Source organism: Nerophis ophidion, linkage group LG07 (genome assembly GCF_033978795.1).
Source record: "Nerophis ophidion isolate RoL-2023_Sa linkage group LG07, RoL_Noph_v1.0, whole genome shotgun sequence".
Classification (NCBI taxonomy): domain Eukaryota; kingdom Metazoa; phylum Chordata; class Actinopteri; order Syngnathiformes; family Syngnathidae; genus Nerophis; species Nerophis ophidion.
The window spans coordinates 4,562,970-4,583,430 of NC_084617.1; the positions used below are offsets into that span (position 1 = coordinate 4,562,970).

General features: G+C 37.6%; 1 protein-coding gene across 3 annotated transcripts in view; it reads right to left on the bottom strand.

Moving 5' to 3' along the window:
* Window positions 1–7,153: 7,153 nt before the first annotated feature.
* Window positions 7,154–20,461, bottom strand: part of olfm2a (olfactomedin 2a) — a 247,917-nt gene continuing 234,609 nt past the window's right edge. For all 3 annotated transcript variants that reach the window (XM_061905221.1, XM_061905222.1, XM_061905220.1), the window contains exons 5-6: window positions 16,601–16,707; window positions 7,154–8,063 (exon numbers count right to left, since the gene is read on the bottom strand). In XM_061905221.1, the coding sequence (XP_061761205.1) occupies window positions 7,389–8,063; window positions 16,601–16,707 (782 nt within the window). In that variant the 3' untranslated portion in view covers window positions 7,154–7,388. The remainder of the gene's footprint in view (window positions 8,064–16,600; window positions 16,708–20,461) is intronic.

The window sequence follows — 20,461 nt, forward strand, 5'->3', positions numbered from 1 at the left end:
GGTTGATGTGTGATGAGTGTGATTGATGGACCCAGAGGGAGCGATCTCATCTCGCACTGAAACTAAACTTTGAAGTCACGTCACATTTTTTATGGCAGAGCTTATCCAACTAGATTGTTCTTGGCCTTAAACAACACTCAATAAACGTTTGGGAACTGAGGAAACTAGTTGTTGAAGCTATGAAAGTGGAATTCTCACACTCACTACTGAAACACTCTTATACACTTACATGTATGAAAGTGTTTCAGTAGTGTGTGAAAACACCCCATTTCAGTTTATGTGGGAGCATTTCAGTTGTGTGTATGAGAGGGTTTTAGTATTGTGTATGAAAGTGTTTCAGTAGTCTGTGTGAGAGAAAACAGCATTTCAGTTGTTTATGTGAGAGAATTTCAGAAGTGTGTATGTGTTTCAGTAGTGCGTATGAGAGTGTTTCAGTAGGGTTATTGAGAGAAAAACATTTCAGTTGTTTATGTGAGCATTTCAGTAGTGTGTATGAGAGTGTTTCAGTAGTGTGAATGAGTGTTTCAGTAGTATTACTGAGAGAACAAACTTCAGTTGTTTGTTAGAGCATTTCAGTAGTGTGTAAAGGAGTCTTTCTGTAGTGGGTATTGGAGTGTTTCAGTAGTGTTATTGAGAGAAAAACATTTCAATTGTTTATTTGAGAGCACTTCTAGTTTTTATAAGAGTGTTTCAGTAGTGTGTATGAGAGTGTTTCAGTAGTATCATTGAGAGAAAAAAAATTCAGTGGTTTATGTGAGAGCATTTCTAGTGTGTATAAGAGTGTTTCAGTAGTATTGTTGAGAGAAAAACATTTACGTTGTTTATGTGCGAGCATTTCAGTAGTGTGTGTAGGAATGTTTCGGTAGTGTTGATGAGAGTGTTTCAGTAGTGTTCTTGAGAGAAATGAATTTCAGTTGTTTATGTGAGCATTTCAGTAGTGTGTATGAGAGTGTTTCAGTAGTGTGAATGAGTGTTTCAGTAGTATTACTGAGAGTACAAACTTCAGTTGTTTGTTAGAGCATTTCAGTAGTGTGTAAAGGAGTCTTTTAGTAGTGGGTATGAGAGTGTTTCAGTAGTGTTATTGAGAGAAAATCCTTTCAGCTGTTTATTTGAGAACATTTCTAATGTGTATAAGAGTGTTTCAGTAGTGTGTATGAGAGTGTTTCAGTAGTGTCATTGAGAGAAAAACATTTCAGTGGTTTATATTAGAGCATTACTAGTGTGTATAAGAGTGTTTCAGTAGTATTGTTGAGAGAAAAACATTTCAGTTGTTTATGTGCGAGCATATCAGTAGTGTGTGTAGGAATGTTTCGGTAGTGTTGATGAGAGTGTTTCAGTAGTGTTCTTGAGAGAAATAAATTTCAGTTGTTTATGTGAGCATTTCAGTAGTGTGTATGAGAGTGTTTCAGTAGTGTGAATGAGTGTTTCAGTAGTATTACTGCGAGAACAAACTTCAGTTGTTTGTTAGAGCATTTCAGTAGTGTGTAAAGGAGTCTTTCAGTAGTGGGTATGAGAGTGTTTCAGTAGTGTTATTGAGGGAAAAACTTTTCAGCTGTTTATGTGACAACATTTCTAATGTTTATAAGAGTGTTTCAGTAGTGTGTATGAGAATGTTTCAGTAGTATTATTGATAGAAAAACATTTCAGTTGTTTACGTGCGAGCATATCAGTAGTGTGCGTAGGAATGTTTCGGTAGTGTGTATAAGAGTGTTTCAGTAGTGTTATTGAGAGAAAAACATTTCAGTTGTTTATGTGAGCATTTCAGTAGTGTGTATGAGAGTGTTTCAGTAGTGTGAATGAGTGTTTCAGTAATATTACAACTTCAGTTGTTTGTTAGAGCATTTCAGTAGTGTGTAAGGGAGTCTTTTAGTAGTGGGTATGAGAGTGTTTCAGTGGTGTTATTGAGAGAAAGATATTTCAGTTGTTTATTTGAGAGCACTTCTTGCTTTTATAAGAGTGTTTCAGTAGTGTGTATGAGAGAAAAACATTTCAGTGGTTTATACGAGAGCATTACTAGTGTGTATAAGAGTTTTTCAGTAGTGTGTATGAAAGTGTTTCAGTAGTGTTATTGAGAGAAAAACTTTGTCTACTCTCGAAGAATTCTGCATAGCAACAAGGACTATTTCTTGTTGTTTTTAAGGCTCTCTTTAAAGACTGCTTACTTACTTACTTACTTACTTACAGTATGTGCTTGCTTTTTGTGTTTTGGTGCCGGCGGTAGCGATGAGGTCTCCTTGCAACAAACAAGTTATTTCCATACCGACCCGAACCTCCCGTCTTCTCATTAGTCAAGAATACAACCTGCCCGACTAAGAAGTAACACGGCACACATTCATTATATTTCTATCATCTCCATATCAGCTTTTCTATCCGCTGCCGTGTATGAGAATTTCAGTAGTATTATTGAGGGAAAAACATTTTAGTCGTTTATGTGAGAGCATTTCTAGTGTGTATAAGAGTGTTTCAGTAGTATTGTTGAGAGAAAAATATTTCAGTTGTTTATGTGCGAGCATATCAGTAGTGTGTGTAGGAATGTTTCGGTAGTGTGTATAAGAGTGTTTCAGTAGTGTTATTGAGAGAAAAACATTTCAGTTGTTTATGTGAGCATTTCAGTAGTGTGTATGAGAGTGTTTCAGTAGTGTGAATGAGTGTTTCAGTAGTATTACTGCGAGAACAAACTTCAGTTGTTTGTTAGAGCATTTCAGTAGTGTGTAAAGGAGTCTTTCAGTAGTGGGTATGAGAGTGTTTCAGTAGTGTTATTGAGAGAAAAACTTTTCAGCTGTTTATGTGAGAACATTTTTAATGTGTATAAGAGTGTTTTAGTATTGTGTATGAGAGTGTTTCAGTAGTATCATTGAGAGAAAAACATTTCAGTGGTTTATGTGAGAGCATTACTAGTGTGCATAAGAGTGTTTCAGTAGTATTGTTGAGAGAAAAACATTTCAGTTGTTTATGTGCGAGCATATCAGTAGTGTGTGTAGGAATGTTTCGGTAGTGTTGATGAGAGTGTTTCAGTAGTGTTCTTGAGAGAAATAAATTTCAGTTGTTTATGTGAGCATTTCAGTAGTGTGAATGAGAGTGTTTTAGTAGTGTGAATGAGTGTTTCAGTAGTATTACTGAGAAAACAAACGTCAGTTGTTTGTTAGAGCATTTCAGTAGTGTGTAAGGGAGTCTTTTAGTAGTGGGTATGAGAGTGTTTCAGTAGTGTTATTGAGAGAAAAATATTTCAGTTGTTTATTTGAGAGCACTTCTTGTTTTTATAAGACTGTTTCAGTAGTGTGTATGAGAGTGTTTCAGTAGTATCATTGAGAGAAAAAAATGTCAGTGGTTTATGTGAGAGCATTACTAGTGTGTATAAGAGTGTTTCAGTAGTGTGTATGAGAGTGTTTCAGTCGTGTTATTGAGAGAAAAATGTTGTCTACTCTCGAATAATTCTGCGTAGCAACAAGGACTATTTCTTGTTGTTTTTAAGGCGCTCTTTAAAGACTGTTTACTTACTTACTTACTAAACTTACAGTATGTGCTTGCTTTTTGTGTTTTGGTGCCGGCGGTAGCGATGAGGTCTCCTTGCAACAAACAAGTTATTTCCATACCGACCCGAACCTCCCGTCTACTCATTAGTCAAGAATACAACTTGCACGACTTAGAAGTAACACGGCATACATTCGTTATATATTTCTATCATCTCCATATCAGCTTTTCTATCCGCTGCCGTGTATTGTCGGAGTTTATCAATTCCTGGCGGCGCCTTAAATGTCAGCCCACCGCACTACGGACTTATCACACGGACCCGCTTTATTGATGGAAAAGGCCATCTACTGTGAATGGGATCACCATGGTTACAACGGAATAAGAACCCAAAAAAATGGAACGCTTTTATTTCGCCTCGTCTCTCGCGGCAATTCTCTGAAGAGAAGTCCCGCTCCTTCACACACCTTTTTATTAATAATTGAAGGGAATATAAATGCGGCGGCTGTGAGATACGGGCGATGCGGAAAATCAAGGCGGCGATAGATAACACGCAATAAAGGCGGGCATATTGTGTGGTGCATCTGCTCCAACAACAGTTTTATCTTCTGAGGATGTCTTATCCCATTTTTTTATGCAGATAAAAAAAAAAAAAGTCAGCGGTCAGAAGTTCATGAGTTTAAAGAAATAGAAGAACTTTTACAGTTTTATCAGCATATTTTAAGCTTTTGTTCCTTAAAGCAGCACTAAGTAACTTTTCAACTTTCATAATCTACAAAAACCCAAAAGCAGTGAAGTTGGCATGTTGTGTAAATGGTAAATGAAAAGAGAATACAATGATTTAAAAATCATTTTTCAACCTACATTCAATTAAACCGACCGCAAAAACAAGATATTTACTTAAAAGAAAATATTTCAGTTTATGTGAGAGCATTTCAGTTTTGTGAATGACAGGGTTTCAGTAGAGTGCATGAGAGTGTTTCTGTAGTGTGTGTGAGAGAAAAACATTTCAGTTGTTTTCGTGAGAGCATTTCAGCAGTGTGCATGAGAGTGTTTCAGTAGTGTTATTGAGAGAAAAAACATTTCAGTTGTTTATGTGAGAGCATTTCAGTTTTGTGAATGACAGGGTTTCAGTAGTGTGCATGAGAGTGTTTCAGTAGTGTGTGTGAGAGAAAAACATTTCAGTTGTTTTCGGGAGAGCACTTCAGTAGTGTGTATAAGAACTGGTAAACGTTATTTTTTGCAAGTATTAGCTCATTTGGAATTGGATGCCTGCGACATGTTTCAAAAAAGCTGGCACAGGTGGCAAAAAAGACTGAGAAAGTTAAGGATTGCTCATCAAACACTTATTTGCAACAGGTGAACAGGCTAATTGGGAACAGGTGAGTGCCAGGATTGGGTGTAAAAACAGCTTCCGTGAAATGCTCAGTCATTCACAAACAAGGACGGGGCGAGGGTCACTACTTTGTGAACAAATGCGTGAGCAAATTGTTCAAGAACAACATTTATCGACCAGCTATTGCCAGGAATTTAGGGATTTCAGCATCTACGCTCCGTAATATCATCAAAAGGTTCAGAGAATCTGGAGAAATCACTGCACGTAAGGGGCAATGCCCGTGACCTTCGATCCCCCAGGCGTACTGCATCAAAAAGTGACATCACTGTGTAAAGGATATCACCACATAGGCTGAGGAACACTTCAGAAAACCACTGTCAGTAACTACAATTTGTCGATACATCTGTAAGTGCAAGTTAAAACTGTACTTTGCAAAGCCAAAGCCATTTTATCAACAACACCCAGAAATGAAGCCGGCTTCGCTGGGCTCTGGCTCATCTAAGATGGACTGATGCAAAGTGGAAAAGTGTTCAGTGTTCTGACGAGTCTACGTTTCAAATTGTTTTTTGGAAACCGTGGACCTTGTGTCCTCCGGAACAAAGAGGAGAAGAACCATCCGGACTGTTGATGGTATGGGGGTGTATTAGTGCCCAAGGCATGGGTAACTTACACATCTGTGAAGGCACCATTAATGCTGAAAGGTACATACAGCTTTTGGAGCAACACATGATGCCATCCAAGCAACACTATCATGGACGCCCCTGCTTATTTTAGCAAGACACTGCCAAGCCACATTCTGCCTGTTGGTTTTGGGATGATACATAGACCCTCAGCCAGATGAATGACACCTGGCCTGAGGGGTTATGTATTGTGTTCACTGGCACTTAGCAACTTTGAGGAGGGTGGTAGGAACCCTGCCACACAAAAAACTACAAATGTGCAGACTGCTTTACGGCAATAGTCTCCTCCCCCCTTTCAGTTTTACAGAGTTTTAGGGAATAATAAGAACGCCGTCATATGGTTTATTTTTGTGAAAAGAAATGTCACAAGCAACACTGTAGGAGTGCATGTTTTGACAAAATATCTCCCTTCTGTGCACACTGTTACCGTATTTTCCGGACCATAGGGCGCACCGTATTGTATTATAATATTATAATAAATTATGTTGTTCCATAACCAGAAAATAGAGAAAAATTAAGAAGCTTATCGAGTACGACATCCGCACGGACTACAGTGGCGGACTTAGGACTTATGCAGATCCCAAATATACATCAGCAGGTACCAGACGGTAGGAGCAGTTGGTTTTGCATAATATTGTGAAATATATATATGTGTATGTATATGTGTATATATATATAGCCCTGTGATGAGATAGCGACTTGTCCAGGGTGTACTCCGCCTTCCGCCCGATTGTAGCTGAGATAGGCGCCAGCGCCCCCCGCGACCCCAAAAGGGAATAAGCGGTAGAAAATGTATATGTATATATATATATATATATATATATATATATATATATATATATATATATATATATATATATATATATATATATATATATATATATATTGGATTATCCAGAGAATAGTGCTCGATACCGTGGTAGAGCGCAATATGTATGTGTGGGAAAAATCACAAGACTACTTCATCTCTACAGAACTGTTTCATGAGGGTCAGGTTGAGGGACGATTGAGGGAACCCCTCATGAAACAGTTCTGTAGAGATGAAGTAGTCTTGTGATATATATATATATATATATATATATATATATATATATATATATATATATTATGTTCATGATTTCTGGTTATGTTAGGCCAGCAGGGAAGGCCTTGCTGGCCCACACTGGGAGACCGAGCTTTCTGCTCCGCCGCTCCCATTCTGTGGAACACTCTCCCTGACCACCTGAGGGCACCACAGACTGTAAATGCTTTAAAAAAAAAAAAAAGGCTTAAAAACTCTTCTTATTAAAAAAAAAGCCTTTTTTAGATATATGCGTGCTGGTTCTAGTTTTTATTTTTATTTATTTTATTATCTTTTTATGTATTATTATTTTGATAATACACTTTAGCACTTTGAGGTTGTTTTCTCATGTTTACAAATAAAATATATCATAATAATTATTATTATTACCCCTGGTATCTGGGTAGAAAGGACAAAACGTTAGTTTGCAGTGCCTTATCTCCGTAGTCTCCACTTTGCTGTAGTGCTCCTTCTTTGTTGGTGCCCTCAGTCTCCTCTTGGACAAAAAAAAAAAAAAAAAAATCCCACAGGTTATCGATCACTTTAAAGGGTAAATTTGCCCCGAGGGAAGACGCCTATCGATTAGCAGTACAAAGAACCACAAGGTGATAAATGTCAACATACGGTTTTATTTGTTTCTCATCACAACTAAAATGGACCATGCTGACTCATCACAAAAAAGAAAACAGAAACGCCTTTTTTTTTTGGTACCGTTACCGACCTTGCTGTGTTTTGTGAGTAATAGCACTCTATGAAGACGGAATAAAAAATACACCTACGACTATCCCCCCCCACCCCAGCACCTCGACTCCTGGCTTGGACCTGGTCAGTCCAGGCCGGGCCCTCAGTCCCCAGAAGTCTTGATAACCTGGAACAGTGTGACGTTGTAGAGCACCTGATGTCCATTGTTCCAGGTGTAGAGGACCCTCTCCCTGGGGTTGTAGTCCATCATGGAGATATGCGAGTACTGGTTGTGGAAGGGTATGTCCGTGTACTCGTAGCTGGACGTGTTGGTGTAGTAGGCGAAGTAGATCTTGGCGCCCGCCAGGTGGGAGTTGGTGACGTAGAGCGTGCTGCAGATCATGAAGGACTCGCCGGCGCTGCGCTTGGGGAAGCCGGTGTCCCAGGTCTGCAGCACCTCCAGAGTCTGCGGCTCCAGGCGGCTGATGACGATGTTGCCGGCGTTGGGGATGGTGGTGTAAACCGCCCACATGCCGTTCTCGTCCACCATCAGGTCGATGTCGGAGGAGCCGCCCCAGGAGTAGGGGAAGGTGTTGTTGTAGCCGGCGCCGCTCAGGCTGCGCTGCACCAGCACGCTGCGGGAACGGAAGTGGTACTTGATGACGATGTTGCTCTGGTACTTGTTGTAGTACAGCGAGCCGTTGTAGACCACGTGGCCCGTGCCCGCCCAGGGGTGCGGAAGGAGGTGCTGGACAAAGTTCTGGCCCTTCATGAAGTCGGTCATGGTGCGGTACTCCAGGACCCGACGGCCCTTGAAGTAACCGTCCATGGACCACACCTGTGGTAGGACAGAGAGTACCAGGTTACTGCTGCAGAACTGATCAAGTCCTATTTACAGTCTATCAGGGGTGGCAAACGTACGGACCGAGTAAGTATAAAGATGAACCTGGGATTTTGGAATGAAAGTGCTGTTCTAAATGTGTCCGCTAGATCAGTGATTTTTAAACTTTTTTGAGCCAAGGCACATTTTTTTTGCGTTGACAAAATGTTGGAGGCACACCACCGCAGAAATCTTTAAAAAACACTAACTCAGTTGATAGTAAAAAGTCGTTGTCGCCATTGATGGATAGGACTAAACCATAACCAAGCATGCATCGATGTAGCTCTACATATATATATATGTATGTGTTTATATTTATATGTATGTATATGTTTATATATATGTATGTATGTGTATATTTATGTATATGTATATATATATATATTTTTTTTGTGTGTGTGTGTATATATGTATGTGTATATATATATATATGTATATATATGTACATATACATATGTATATGTTCACACACATATGTGTGTGTGTGTGTGTGTATATATATATGTATGTGTATATATATGTGTGTGTGTGTATATATATATATTATATATATGTGGTATGTGTCTATATATTTGTGTGTGTATGTATGTATAAATATATATATATACATATACATATGTATATGTTCACACAAACGTGTGTGTGTGAATATATATATGTATGTGTATATATATATATATATGTGTGTGTGTGTGTATATATATATATATATATATATATAGTATATATATATATATATATTATATATATGTGGTATGTGTCTATATATTTGTGTGTGTATGTATATATAAATATATATATATATATGTATGTGTGTATGTATATATATGTTTATATATATTTACATGTTTGTGTGTATATATATACACATATATACACACTCACACATATATATATATATGTGTTTATATATTTGTATGTATATATATATATATGTATATATATATATATATATATATATATATATATATATATATATATATATATATATATATATATATGTGGTATGTGTCTATATATGTGTGTGTGTATGTATATATAAATATATATATATGTATGTATGTATATATATGTGTTTGTATATATTTATGTGTGTGTGTGTATATATATATATATATATATATATATATATATATATATATATATATATATATATATATATACACACACACAGGCACATACACACTCACACCCATATATATATATATTTATATATATATATATATATACATATATATATATATGTGTATTTCTAGATATGTGTGTGTGTGTATATATATCTGTACATATTTATATATATATACATACATAAAAATGTATGTGAATATATACATATATGTGTGTCTGTACACACACACATATATATATGTCTCTCTCTCTCTCTCTCTCTCTCTCTCTCTCTATATATATATATATAAATATATGTATATATAAATTTACATTCATATATATATATATACCGTTGCATTTGCTGTGTCTTCATGCTGTTGTGTTGTGGATGTGTGTCGTTTTGCGGCTGAAAGTTATTGCGACGTGGCGTCTGCATTTATTCCGGCTTCTGCAACCATGTTGTAGCTCAAAGTTGTGCTGGGACTTGAAGTCGCCGTTTTCCTCGTTGTGTGTACTTTCCTACAAGTCAAACGAGAAGCGTCTATAACGAAAGAGAATACAAGTAAAATGACGTAAAAAAACATTTCCTGTTTGAAGCAATACTGCCACCTAGTGGTGTTTTGTAGGAACTGCAGTCCAATCCGTAACCAATTTTCGTACAATTTGAGTTAACAAAAAAGGCCGTCTCAGCTCTTTTCCCCCTGGGGCAAAGCCCCCGGGATTTATCTGGCAGGCACAGGATGTTTTATGCTCCGTCATCTCCAGTTACCCACAATTCACTCCCACCAGGTCTCTTATCGCCACCCAAGTGCTTAATGTCGCACCTGTGAAGCATGCCAGCCCTCTCAGCGACGCCCACCATGATGTGTTTAGCGCAAAATAATTACCCGCGTGGAGTGCCGTTTAATTAAATCAATTAGAAGATGAACTGGGTCTCTGTGGGGGCGTCATGAGTGGGGGGGAGGGGGGTGTCAGTGGGCCATCCTGCTGAGAGCGCTTCAGGAAATAAAGATAGAGCTGCTAAATTGATCGATTTTCTGTAAGCGTGGACGGGTGGGGTGGAGGGGCGGGGTGCACATGCTGCAAAGTGGATGCAACGTCCCCACTCCCACACCCACTCCCACTCCCACAGATCAATGGCTGCAACACGACATGAAATCGCCCGGGTCAGCAGAAAAAGGTGTCGCCTGGTTCAATTAAACCTTCAGTTTCGATGCCCCGTCAGCAATCAATCAATCAATGTTTACTTATATAGCCCTAAATCACTAGTGTCTCAAAGGGCTGCACAAACCACCACGACATCCTCGGTAGGCCCACATAAGGGCAAGGAAAAACTCACACCCAGTGGGACGTCGGTGACAATGATGACTATGAGAACCTTGGAGAGGAGGAAAGCAATGGATGTCGAGCGGGTCTAACATGATACTGTGAAAGTTCAATCCACAATGGATCCGACACAGTCGCGAGAGTCCAGTCCACAGCGGATCCAACACAGCAGCGAGAGTCCCGTTCACAGCGGAGCCAGCAGGAAACCATCCCAAGCGGAGGCGGATCAGCATCGCAGAGATGTCCCCAGCCGATACACAGGCAAGCAGTACATGGCAACCGGATCGGACCGGACCCCCTCCACAAGGGAGAGTGGGACATAGAAGAAAAAGAAAAGAAACGGCAGATCAACTGGTCTAAAAATGGAGTCTATTTAAAGGCTAGAGTATACAAATGAGTTTTAAGGTGAGACTTAAATGCTTCTACTGAGGTGGCATCTCGAACTGTTACCGGGAGGGCATTCCAGAGTACTGGAGCCCGAACGGAAAACGCTCTATAGCCCGCAGACTTTTTTTGGGCTTTGGGAATCACTAATAAGCCGGAGTCCTTTGAAGCTTGCATTTTCTTTATTTGCTCTCCTTCCATCCAAATGGGATAATTACAGACGAGGGTCATTTTCCTGGTAAATTCCTCTCCAGTGGGAAAGCAAGGTGTGATTTGCGGGTGAATGCTCCGATGCTGAAGTTGAAGAGAAATGCTGAGAGAATGTAGTAAAATGTAAGAATAGTTTGACTGTTGGAAGAGAAAGAATTAAGGAAAACCGGAAATTGGTTTGGAATTTGGGAAATTGTTAGTTGGATGAATGGAATCGTGACGTCATGCGGGTGGAGCTTTTTCAGGATGCAGATCGTAAAGGTAAGAAGTATGGTTTTATTAAAGGGGAACATTATCACAATTTCAAAAGGGTTAAAAACGATAAAAATCAGTTCCCAATGGCTTGTATTTTTTGAATTTTTTTTCAAAATTTTACCGGTCTCGGAATATCCCTAAATAAAGCTTTAAAGTGCCTTATTTTCGTCTCTCTGCGAAGACACTGGCCATTTCCCTGTGACGTCACACAGTGCTGCCAATGTAAACAAACAATGGGAATACCACAGCAAGATATAGCGACATTAGCTCGGATTCAAACCCGGATTTCAGCGATTTAAGCGATTCAACAGATTACGCATGTATTGAAACAGACGGTTGGAGTATGAAAATATTGAAGAAGAAACTGAAGCTATTGACGCTATTCATAGCCATAGCATGGCCGAATAGCTGCGTTAGCATCGCCGGTAAAATGTGCGGACCAAACGATCAGGACTTTCGCATCTTTTGACACTGGAGCAACTTAAATCCGTCGATTGGTAAGTGTTTGTTTTGCATTAAATGTGGGTGGAAGGAAACGTAATATAGTTGCAAATGCATCTACAGGTTATCCATACATCTCTGTGCCATGTCTGCTCTAGCACCGCCGGTAAATAGCATGTTAGCATCGATTAGCGTAGCATGTTAGCATCGATTAGCTGGCAGTCAACATCAACAAAACTCACCTTTGTGATTACTGTGACTATCGTTGCAAATGCATCTGCAGGTTATCCATACATCTCTGTGCCATGTCTGTCATCGCCGGTAAAATGTGGAGACACTCTGGCACATTCAATGGGGGTCTGGCGGCAGACACTTTGGCATCTTGGGGCCAGTGGTGCAACTTGAATCCCTCCCTGTTAGTGTTGTTACACCCTCCGACAACACACCGTGGAGGCATGATGTCTCCAAGGTTCCCAAAAATAGTAAAAAAAAAACGGAAAATAACAGAGCTGAGACCCGGTGTTTGTAATGTGTTGAAAATGAAAATGGTGGGTGTGTTACCTCGGCGACGTCACATTCTGACGTCATCCCTTCCAGCGAGATAAACAGAAAGGCGCTTAATTCGCCAAAAGGCGGGCACGATGGCGGTACAAAAACTTGGCTGTGAATACAAAACTCGCACTAAGGCAAACATAAAACAAAAACTTGCACTGTGGCATAAATAACGATACAACTTACTTGGAACGGAACGAGAACGGGACATGGATCATTGGCATGGATTACAAGGTGCGTAGCAGGTGATGGAGGGTGATGTTGCCAGCATGAACAACAGAAACAGACAGGCTTAAATAATACTGTGGTGATATGTGAAAACAGGTGTGAGACATGAGGACAGGTGAAAACTAATGGGTAGTCATGGTGACAAAACAAACCAGGAAGTGCAAAAACAGGAACTGAGTGGCCAAAAAAACAAACATAACATGACTAAAACAAAACATGATCACATAAACATGACAGTTAGATGGGAAAATAAATGTTCATTTGTGAGTAGTACGGTAGTTTGAAGGTGTTATTCTGTAACCTTACATCAGAATTAACTGGATGTGAAAGATATTTGTTTTTCATTTCCCGAGATGATGTTGTAATAAATGTTTGTAAAGGTCAGACATTACCATTAAATGTCATCCAGACTTTCTAGACTGGAACATTGCCACCCTGTCAGAGGTGAGTGGTGTTATATTTACCCTCCAGTCATCCAATGGGGGGGTAAATGCACATAAAAAAAAGGTAATTCCTGGTACATTTATTACCAAAGGGGAGTAAAGATGAGTACTTTTGCAATATTTTTTATTTTAATAATTTCATGAAAAATTATTGAGAATGATTGCAACGTTGCGTTTATTTTCTAAAAAATATGTTTATTTTTGTAACTAATAGAGAAATATTTCCATGTTTTCTTTTTAGTCCTCTCATCAAAACTTAGTGGATTTGTAAAAATAAATAAATAAAGGTTTTCTGTTGCAATGTGTGTTTGAAACAAATACATTAACTTTCATTGCCATTAATTTGAAGATCCATCCATCCATCCATTTTTCTACCGCTTATATCCCTTTGGGGTCGCGGGAGGTGCTGGTGCCTATATATATATATATATATATATATATATATATATATATATATATATATATATATATATATATAAATAAATATATATATATATATGTATATATATATATATATATATATGTATATATATATATATATATATATATGTATATATATATATATATATGTATATATATATATATATATATATATATACATATATATATATATATACATATACCTGTGTGTGTATATATATATATATATATATATATATATATATATATACATATATATACATATATACATATATATATATATATATATATATATATATATATATATATATATATATATATATATGTATATATATATATATGGTAAAGATAAGTAAAATTACAGTGTGTATATATATATATATATATATATATATATATATATATATATATATATATATATATATATATATATATATATATATATATATATCTCCCATCCCATTCCTAACCCATAGGGTTCAATATGATGTGGGTCCACCTTTTGCAGCTATTCCAACTCTTCTGGGAAGGCTGTCCACAAGGTTGCTGAGTGTCTTTATATGAATTTTCCCACCATTCTTCCAAAAGCGCATTGGCGAGGTCACACAGTGAAGCCCTGGCTCTCAGTCTCCGCTCTAATTCATCCCAAAGGTGTTCGATCGGGTTCAGGTTAGGACTCTGTGCAGGCCAGTCAAGTTGATCCGCACCAGACGCTGTCATCCATGTCTTTATGGACATGACTGGTGCACAGTCATGTTGGAATGGAAAGGGGCCCGCTCCAAACTGTTCCCACAAGGTTGGGAGCATGGAATTGTCCAAAAATGTTTTGGTATCCTGGAGCATTCAAAGCTCCTTTTACTGAAATTAAGGGGGCCAAGCCCGACTCCTGAAAAACAACCCCACACCATAGTTCCTTCTCCACGAAATGTACCGTTCTCCTGGCAACATCCAAACCCAGATACCTGATTCTGATCATTTGGATTGGTAGCCAAATATTTTTGACAATGTATCGTCAAAAATACATGAACACACGTGGAGTTATATGTACATGTTTTATATTCTCGTTTCTGCAAAATAGCCACCCTTTGCTTTTATTACGTTTTTGCACACTCTTGGCATTCTCCGGATAAGCTTCAAGCACACCTGTGAAGTAAAAACCATGTCAGGTGACTACCTCTTGAAGCTCATGGAGAGTGTGCGAAAAAGTAGTCAGAGCAAAGGGTGGCTATTTTGAAGAAAGTAGAATATAAAACTAGTTTTCAGTTATTTCAACATTTTTTTTGTTTTTTTGTTAAATACATAACTCTACATGTGTTCATTTATAGTTTTGATGTGACTATCTACAATGAAAATAGTCATGAAAATAATGAAAAACAGATTGAATGAGAAAGTGTGTCCAAACTGTTGGCCTGTACTATACATATATACTAAATCAATCCAAGGAAACTGTGAAGGTGAGTGGATGGCCCAGGTGGGCCTGGTTATCTCATCTCCTGCCGCCTTTTATGAGCAGCAGCCGGCACGAGACACGGGGTTGGAGTTGGAATGGGAGCCAGAGCAAGAGAGACACGGACTCGGGAAGGAAAGACTGTCTGATATTGATGAAAATAAATCAGTGTGTGGCGATCCGCAGAACCCACTAGAGGGCAACCTCCACAGAAACTAGGGGCGGCATAGCTCGGTTGGTAGAGTGGCCGTGCCAGCAACTTGAGGGTTGCAGGTTCGATTCCCGCTTGTGCCATCCTAGTCACTACCGTTGTGTCCTTGGGCAAGACACTTTACCCACCTGCTCCCAGTGCCACCCACACTGGTTTAAATGTAACTTAGATGGGTTTCACTATGTAAAGCGCTTTGAGTCACTAGAGAAAAGCGCTATATAAATATAATTCACATAATTCACAACGTATTGGATGTATAAGAAATGTTGTTATTTTCATCTAAAATACTGTTGTGGGGAAGGGCACGCTGTAACCCGGCCCAAGATGGCGGCAAAGAGGCGGGGCGTGCCCGGATCTCGCACCGGCACACAATTAACTCATCTCTTCACGCTGTATAAAAGGGGAGAAGGAGGAGGAATCAATCAATCAATGTTTATTTATATAGTCCCAAATCACAAATGTCTCAAAGGGCTGCACAAATCATTACGACTACAACATCCTCGGAAGAACCCACAAAAGGGCAAGGAAAACTCACACCCAGTGGGCAGGGAGAATTCACATCCAGTGAGACGCCAGTGACAATGCTGACTATGAGAAACCTTGGAGAGGACCTCAGATGTGGGCAACCCCCCCCCCCCTCTAGGGGACCGAAAGCAATGGATGTCGAGCGGGTCTAACATGATACTGTGAAAGTTCAATCCATAGTGGCTCCAACACAGCCGCGAGAGTTCAGTTCAAGCGGATCCAAGACAGCAGCGAGAGTCCCGTCCACAGGAAACCATCTCAAGCGGATCAGCAGCGTAGAGATGTCCCCAACCGATACAGGCGAGCGGTCCATCCTGGGTCCCGACGAGCGGTCCATCCTGGGTCTCGACTCTGGACAGCCAGTACTTCATCCATGGTCATCGGACCGGACCCCCTCCACAAGGGAGGGGGGGGACATAGGTGAAAGAAAAGAAGCGGCAGATCAACTGGTCTAAAAAGGAGGTCTATTTAAAGGCTAGAGTATACAGATGAGTTTTAAGGTGAGACTTAAATGAAGGAGTTGGAGAGCCAGCAAGAGCAGATGAAGAGCGATCAAAGAGCGACAGAGAGCGAGCCAGAGAGGAGGACGGCGGCTGAAAGAGTGGACCGTGAGTGATCAGTGGAAAGGAGCAGATGCAAAGCGATCCGATCTACACTGAAGCGTGTTTATTGAAAAATAAACCAGAGTCAAATCTGCTCAAGAGCAAAATGTCCTTCCTTGGTGGTCCTGGGAACCCACACGACAGGATGCAACTATCACAACTGTATGTGTTTTTTAAGTTGCAGTTTAGTACTAGTAGCTTAGCAAATTAGCACTTTTTACATTTAAAGTGGCAATGTGATCATTTTATCATGGCGGTGTGGAGCTTCCTCCCCCCCTTTTTGCTCTTTTGTTCTCGCTCATCCTCCGTATTTGTTCACCGACAGGGATTAGGCCACTCACCCTGTTGTCAGAGCTGGGGATCATGGTATCTGTCATCCAGGATCCAAACCTGGACCCCGACGCTCGCACGGTGATGGGATTACTGACGCCGGTGAGCTTCCCGCAACCTGCAGGTCAGAGCAGAGGGAGAGGATGGAAGGTATGAATATTTATACTACACACACGTATTTTTTGTCTTTCTTACCATCTGGAGACCTGAGAAAAATGCCTACCTCTTTAGGACCAGCCTTTCTAGATACATAAAGATGTGTATTTACAACATTAATAATATATACATACTATGTAAATATAAAAAGGTAAGCTTTTAATTAATTATTGTTTGGGATTTCTTGCTTTTGATAGTTTTTTAGACGTCATTATTTACTGGGCAACAATTAAAAATGTTAATCGAAGTTAATCGCACTATTTCTCCGATTAATCGCGATTAACTGCATTGTATACGCAAAGCCCAATAATGAATTCAAAAGTAGTGTGTAGTGCACCTTTATTGGAATATTCTCCCACATGAACAAAAGCGCCAAAACATTGGTTGTGCAAACACAATTTAAATCAGTCCTTGTTAAACAGTAGCAGTTAAATAGCATATTTTAGGAAAAATCAACTCCAAAAATGTAAATACAAACATTTAAGCTTATTGCCACTGCCAGGGTATTTAAGTTATCCTGTTTGTTATGGAAAATAAATATAATCTACATACAAATCTCTGAGCCACAATCATAACATCTGAACAGGCAATTTCTGAGGTAACAGCAGAATTTTTTTTTTTATCAGGGATCTTATGTTTAAAAAACCTATATTATAGGTAGTGGGCTGTTTTAGGGAATTTTGGATCAAATTATCCGTAGTAGCAATATTAATAATGTTGTGTTTATTCTGCGTAGTGCACTTAAAATAATTATGACCATATCTAGGAATTGATATGAGAATTTATCAAAGCTTGGTGCTTTGATAAACTGAAGGCATCATATACATGGTACTATATTGTGATGTTATGAGCCAGGGGAAAAAAAGAACTACCCTACCCAGCATGCAACAGGAGTGAGGAGCATGCGCCGTAGCCCGGTATAGGTTGTGTTGCCATGACGGCATCTTGTATGTTGTGATATGCACGCTCTGAAAGCAAACGTTAAGAACTCAGCCAACACTCCTGGTCTGCATTATTCATAAATAGACAGACAACACATATACTCCGCTGCTTCACAGGCCGCTGGATGTAGCCGGCAAAGTATTCCCATGCTAGCTAGCACGCCTCATTCAGTCCAAAACGGCCCGATCTATCCACATCCAGAATTGTCTGGCGGTCGTAAGTGATCCCGGAGTGACCACGCTGTAAGCCGGCAAGGAAATTTGCAGAATTGTCCGGTATTTTTGCCAAAAGTTCCATCTTTACCAAGAGCCCCTCGACGCTATCAAAAATAAAAGCATGTAAATAACATACGCAAATGTGCGATAAAATAATTGTCGGCGTTAATAGATTGATGAGTTAACTCGTAATTAACGCATTAATTTGCCCACCCCTAATATATATATATATATGTATGTATATATGTATATATATATATATATATATATATATAGGTCACATTTTCACAAGAAATACTTAGAATTTTGGCATTGTAATAAAAGTCGGAATTTTACACAACGGAAGTCAAAATTTTGCATTAAAAAAAATCCCAAAACTGATCGTATGCAACATTATGATAAAAGTTTGAATTTTAAAGTAAAAGTCAAAGTACCAATGATTGTCACACTCAAAAACAGTTGCGATTTTCCAAGAAAAACTCAAAATGTTGGCAATTTTATGAAAAGAGTCGTAATTTTACTCGACAAAAGTCCCAGTTTTATAAGAACACTTTAAGATTTTGGCTAAATTATAATATTATTATATTATAATTATGACAAAAGTCATCATATTACTCAACAATTAAAAACATTGGCCATGTTGTGATGAAAGTCAGGATTTTATATGACAAATGTTATCATTGGAATTTTACTTCAGCAAAATTATGACAAAAGTCATCATTTTACTATAAAAAAATCACTATTTTACAAAAACAGCAAAATTAATTGCAATATTGAGATAAAGTCTGTATTTAAATGCCAAATGTCACCATTTTGCATTAAAAGGTAACAAAATAAAAGCATGTAAATAACATACTCAAAAACAGTTGCAATTTTCCAAGAAAAGCTGAAAATGATGGTAATTTTATGAAAAGAGTCGTAATTTTACTCGACAAAAGTCACAGTTTTATAAGAACACTTTAAGATTTTGGCTAAATTATAATATTATAATATTATAATTATGACAAAAGTCATCATATTACTCAACAATTAAAAACATTGGCCATGTTGTGATGAAAGTCAGGATTTTATATGACAAATGTTATCATTGGAATTTTACTTCAGCAAAATTATGACAAAAGTCATCATTTTACTATAAAAAAAATCACTATTTTACAAAAACAGCAAAATTAATTGCAATATTGAGGTAAAGTCAGGATTTTAAATGCCAAATGTCACCATTTTGCATTAAAAGGTAACAAAATAAAAGCATGTAAATAACATACTCAAAAACAGTTGCAATTTTCCAAGAAAAGCTGAAAATGATGGCAATTTTACGAAATGAGTCGTAATTTTACTCAACAAAAGTCACAATTTTATAAGAAAACTTTAAGATTTTGGCTAAATTATAATATTATAATATTATAATTATGACAAAAGTCATCATATTACTCAACAATTAAAAACATTGGCCATGTTGTGATGAAAGTCAGGATTTTATATGACAAATGTTATCATTGGAATTTTACTTCAGCAAAATTATGACAAAAGTCATCATTTTACTATAAAAAAATCACTATTTTACAAAAACAGCAAAATTAATTGCAATATTGTGATAAAGTCAGGATTTTAAATGCCAAATGTCACCGTTTTGCATTAAAAGGTAACAAAATAAAAGCATGTAAATAACATACTCAAAAACAGTTGCAATTTTCCAAGAAAAGCTGAAAATGATGGTAATTTTATGAAAAGAGTCGTAATTTTACTCGACAAAAGTCACAATTTTATAAGAACACTTTAAGATTTTGGCTAAATTATAATATTATAATATTATAATTATGACTAAAGTCATCATATTACTCAACAATTAAAAACATTGGCCATGTTTTGATGAAAGTCAGGATTTTATATGACAAATGTTATCATTGGAATTTTACTTCAGCAAAATTATGACAAAAGTCTTAATTTTACTTTAAAAAAAAAATCACTATTTTACAAAAACAGCAAAATTAATTGCAATATTGTGATAAAGTCAGGATTTTAAATGCCAAATATCACCATTTTGCATTAAAAGGTAACAAAATAAAAGCATGTAAATAACATACTCAAAAACAGTTGCGATTTTACAAGAAAAGCTCAAAATGTTGGCAATTTTACGAAAAGAGTCGTAATTTTACTCGACAAAAGTCACAGTTTTATAAAAACACTTTAAGATTTTGTCTAAATTATAATATTATAATATTATAATTATGACAAAAGTCATCATATTACTCAACAATTAAAAACATTGGCCATGTTGTGATGAAAGTCAGGATTTTATATGACAAATGTTATCATTGGAATTTTACTTCAGCAAAATTATGACAAAAGTCATAATTTTACTTTAAAAAAAAAATCACTATTTTACAAGAACAGCAAAATTAATTGCAATATTGTGATAAAGTCAGGATTTAAATGCCAAATGTCACCATTTTGCATTAAAAGGTAACAAAATAAAAGCATGTAAATAACATACTCAAAAACAGTTGCAATTTTCCAAGAAAAGCTCAAAATGTTGGCAATTTTATTAAAAGAGTCGTA